Raw genomic sequence first — 4339 nt, forward strand, 5'->3', positions numbered from 1 at the left:
GTTGTGTCGCGTGCGGTGCGTGTGCAGGATCAACCGGCGACATCGAGGGAGATCAGCGGCGGGGTGCGCGACGAGCTGCTGGCGGGTGGCCAGGCGGCCATCATCATGTTCGACATTGCCTCGCTCCAGTCCTACCGCCACGTCGGCCTGTGTCATCGGTCGGCCTTCCCCCCTCCCTCTCACTAAACGCTTCCCGCCATGCTGACGCTCGTGTGCGGTGTGTGCCGTGTGTCGTGTTGTGTGCGGGCAGGGCGATGATGAGGGTGCGCCAGGACGCGCCGATGGTGTTGGTGGGCAGCAAGCTGGACGGGCACCACCACCGCCGGCTGCAGCGCAAGTACGTCATGTTCCACCGGCGCATGGGCATGGACTACCACGAAATCTGCGCGCCCGCCAACCACAACTGGGCCAAGCCGCTCGAGTCCCTCTTCCACAAGTTCACCGGGTAAAAAAACACGACACGACACGACACGACACACGCATCACCGCACACGTCACCACCGCACACGACTGATCGCACACGCACACGCGCAATGTAGGAAGGATGTGCGGATTCGAATGGAGGAGGTGACGCTGCAGGAGCCGCAGATCGGACTGGGACCTGAGTTCTTCGCGGCCATCGAGCAGGACACGGCGGCCGCGGCAAGCCGGGTCCCGCCCGCCATCTCGGCCGCCTTTCAGGCCTTCCTCTACGCCGAAGGCCGCGCCTGACCTCATGTATTTAATGGTCCCCGTGCGTGCGACACCAACACACGACACACGACACGACACATGACACATGACATGACACACACACATATGAAGAACTGGAACGTGGTTTTTTAAGTTGATGTTCTTTAGATGCACAGCGCGGGATGATGGTGCACGCCAGACTCAGAGGTAGGTGAAGTTGAAGCGGCCGAGGGTCTGCGGGAGGGACGAGATGATGGGTCCGTATTGGGACGCGTTGTCGTAGAGGTCGAAGATGGGCACAGCCAACAGCTTCAGGTTCTTGGGCACCGCGAACACGCCTGTTGGCCGCCAACGACACCACACACACACACACACACACACACGACACACAACAGTGAGTCGCTGGCCAACACATCGCTCACGCTCGCGTCTGAGGACAAGAGAGACGTACATCGCTCAGGAAGTTGGACCAGAAATATCTTTTTACACTCTTTGGGTCGCGTGATGTGCGGTGGGATGTAGGGATACTACCCACGACACACGGCACGCACGCACAAACACACACACGCACAAACACACACACGCACAAACACACACACACACGGCACACACGGCACACACCACACGACGCGTCTTGTTAGGCCTCAAGTAAGCAAGAAGAAGGATTGGCAGGAGGAAGAAAAGAACCTGCAGCGTCTCGAAGTTGGGTCGCCACCACTGGCAGAGCAGCTCGCCCACCTCCCAGTCCAGCTGGTAGTTGGAGTAGTTGGGCGCGAGCTTCTTCGTCAGCTTCCGCTTGAGACCGTCCACCTCGTTCTCGCCGGGCTTCAGACGCCCGCCAGGCCTGGCAACACAAAGAGGGAATTAATCAGAATTTAAATGAATTAAAAAAATGCAAAGATTAATGTAGCGGGAATGGACGTACAGCTTGAAGAAGGTGTTGCCGATCTGGAGGAGGAGAACGTGAGGATGGTTGTGTTGGTGTACGAGCAGGACGGCATCGACCGTTCTTCGCATGCCCTCGCGTTCATACATGTCCTTCATGCGTAGCAATCGCGCCGCGACTGAGGTGTCCTTCTCCATCTGGGCCTCCTTCTTGCCGAAGGTGTACTTCTCAAGATTGTACAGATTGATCGTGCGCTGCACGCTCACCACCGCGCTCAGCTGGTGGTGCACCATCGCTATCGGCTGGTGCTGCTGTGCCGCCATTTCCATTCCCCCTCGATTGCCGCCTGCACGCTCGTGTTCATCGTCGTGCCTCGGCGTATCTTCGGCCATTATCGACGCATCTGCATCGTGGCGGTCGTCATCCATTCCCTCATTGCCCTCCCTGCTCATCTTTTCTTTATCTTGATCGAGTGAACCCAGAGAGCTGGAAAATGCCGCGCTTATTATTTCTTTTTCTTTTTCTTTTTAAATGGCTTTTCTTAATTTCAATTATTCGAATAATTCATCGAGCGCATAAGCTGAAGATGAAGAGGAGGGCCATCACCGCTATGCGCGCCGCTGCCCCCAACATGGAGATGAGGGTGGACTCGAGGTGGCGATCTCCCATCTCATCGGCCATCTCGACTCATTCTTGCGTCCCTATCAACACATCGACTTCTTTTACTTCATCTCTGCCACGCCTTTACTCAACCAATCCATCCAAGCCCACCACCCCTCCATCCACTGAATCTGTCAACATCGCCCCTGATTCCTCGAAATCGGATGAAATCCCCACCGGCGGCGGCGGATCGCAAGCCCAAGAGGGGGGCGAGGATGCCGCCGAAGCAGCCAAGAAGGAGCCCAAGGAACCCCTCATGGTTCGCACCAGGAAGTACTGGAAGCGGCCCTGGAACGACTACACCTGGAAGCAACAGGTATTATTTATTAATAATTTTTTTATTTATTAATAATATCAAGATGGATTATTTTTAATCTATTTTTTTAATGTGCAGGTGTTTGTGTTGGGCGTGTTGGCGAGTCCGCTCTACGCCTACTACCAAAAGGACGAAGAGTTCAGAGAGGTCGTCGACTACTGGTACCGTGTCGTGTCGTGTCGTGCTGTCGTTGCGTGTCGTGTCGTCTCGTGTGTTGTGTCGTGCGCTGACGCGGGGTACCGGGCAGGTACGAGAACGGAGGGCAGGAGCTGTACTACCTGTTCCAAGAGCACGTCCTGGCCGACCGACAGAGCTTCGTGAGCGACGAAGACATCGTAGACGAGCGCGAACAGATCGCGACAGACCGGGAGATGGCCCAGGAAAAGGTAAACACGTGACACACACACACACACGACAAACGACACGGACCAGGCTGACTGGGTGCGGTGGTGCGTGTGCGGCAGGTTGTGGACTACTTGATCGCGCAGGAGCCGCCGAAGCCGCTCGAGCTGGCGACGGCGAATCGGGTGCGGGAGATCGTGTTCCCGTGGGACTGGCCCACCGTCAAGGCCTTCCTCCTCTACCCCTGGCGACCCGTCGAGAACGACCTCCCCCCTCCCCCTCCTTCCTCTTCCTCCTCCGACCAGCCCACCTCGTCCACCTCGTCTTCGTCATCTTCCCAAGCGTAATTATTTTGTTACAACAACAACAACCAGCCTAACAGGACACACACAACACAACACGACACGTACGCAGATAGCCGCTTGAACACACGACACGACACGACACGACACGACACGAGACGAGGGTGAGATTGAAAAAAAATGTATGTAGTTGCTGTCATGTAGAACAAAACGAAGGAAGTGAAAAGATCAAAACGAAGAGAAGAGAATAGAGCGCCAGAAGAGTGTGAGAGTTGAGAGAGAGAGAGAGGTTGTGTGTGAGAGAGCGGCGCGTCTCTCTGGAGCCCGTGGCTGCTGATGATGGTGGTGGTCGGAAGAGCTCGGCGGATAGAGTGGGTGAGTGGTGGGGGGGAGGTGGTGGTTTACAACTCAAGGTCGGAGCGCACAGCCTCGAGGTAGGGGTTGAAGGCATCGAGGAGAGACTGGTAGTAGTAGGTCTCGTCGATGATGTCGTCAAACTCCTCCGTCGTCGTGCCGTCGTCCGTGGTGGCGAATCGCGTCTGAATCTCCTCCGCGAGCGCCTGGGTCTGCTCCACGTACTGTCGCAGGAGCTGCACCTCCGAGAGCTGTCATCGCCGCACACAACGCACGACACTCGCATGAGTTTGCAATCGCATACAACACACACCGGCACACACACGTACCAGGAGACTTCTGTCGAGGCCGGTGGAGTCGTAGCCGCGGTAGGAGACGGCCTCGCACGAGCAGGTGGAGGGGGATCCTGAAGGGTGGCATCCGCAGCCATCCTCATAACCGCCGCAGCTGTCACATCCGGGATCTGGTGTTGCACGCAAGACAAGTCTTGTGTCAGCGGCATGCGTTGTGTGCTGTGCTGTGTGTGTGTGTGTGCGTGCGTGCGTGCGTGTGTGTGTGTGTGTGTGTGCGTGTGTGTGCGTGCGTGTGTGTGCGTGCGTGCGTGGTGCGGTAAGTACCGTATTCGAAGAGAATGACGTAGTTGGTGACCTCTTCAGAAGAGCTGGTGACGAGGAAGTAGAACGTGACGAGAACGCAGTTGTCGCTCTCGCCCTCCTCGCGCTTTTGAATCTGCGTGGCCTCGACCTCCATTTCCAGCTTGTTGGTGCATTGGAACGTGTCTGTGCGCCGCAACGAGATTTGCCCGTC

At 56.8% G+C, this 4339-nt stretch overlaps 3 protein-coding genes across 3 annotated transcripts; 2 read left to right on the forward strand and 1 right to left on the reverse strand.

Moving 5' to 3' along the window:
- Positions 1–27: 27 nt before the first annotated feature.
- ACA1_042670 (RAN2 small Ras GTP-binding nuclear protein, putative) lies at positions 28–711 on the forward strand (the record flags this gene model as incomplete). Its single annotated transcript, XM_004338851.1, has 3 exons — positions 28–149; positions 251–445; positions 540–711. Coding segments are annotated over 3 exons (489 nt in total), but the record flags the coding sequence as incomplete, so codon positions are not given.
- Positions 712–873: 162 nt separating this feature from the next.
- Positions 874–1881, reverse strand: ACA1_042680 (cleavage and polyadenylation specific factor 5, putative; the record flags this gene model as incomplete). Its single annotated transcript, XM_004338852.1, has 4 exons — positions 874–1010; positions 1124–1199; positions 1360–1516; positions 1598–1881. 4 exons carry the CDS (start codon positions 1879–1881, stop codon positions 874–876), a joined length of 654 nt encoding a protein of 217 aa, XP_004338900.1.
- Positions 1882–2474: 593 nt separating this feature from the next.
- Positions 2475–3401, forward strand: ACA1_042690 (uncharacterized protein; the record flags this gene model as incomplete). The annotated part of the gene is made up of 5 exons (XM_004338853.1): positions 2475–2534; positions 2613–2695; positions 2782–2920; positions 2999–3219; positions 3383–3401. 5 exons carry the CDS (start codon positions 2475–2477, stop codon positions 3399–3401), a joined length of 522 nt encoding a protein of 173 aa, XP_004338901.1.
- Positions 3402–4339: the final 938 nt, after the last annotated feature.

This window comes from Acanthamoeba castellanii, assembly GCF_000313135.1.
Source record: "Acanthamoeba castellanii str. Neff unplaced genomic scaffold scf7180000084573, whole genome shotgun sequence".
Taxonomy (NCBI): domain Eukaryota; phylum Discosea; order Longamoebia; family Acanthamoebidae; genus Acanthamoeba; species Acanthamoeba castellanii.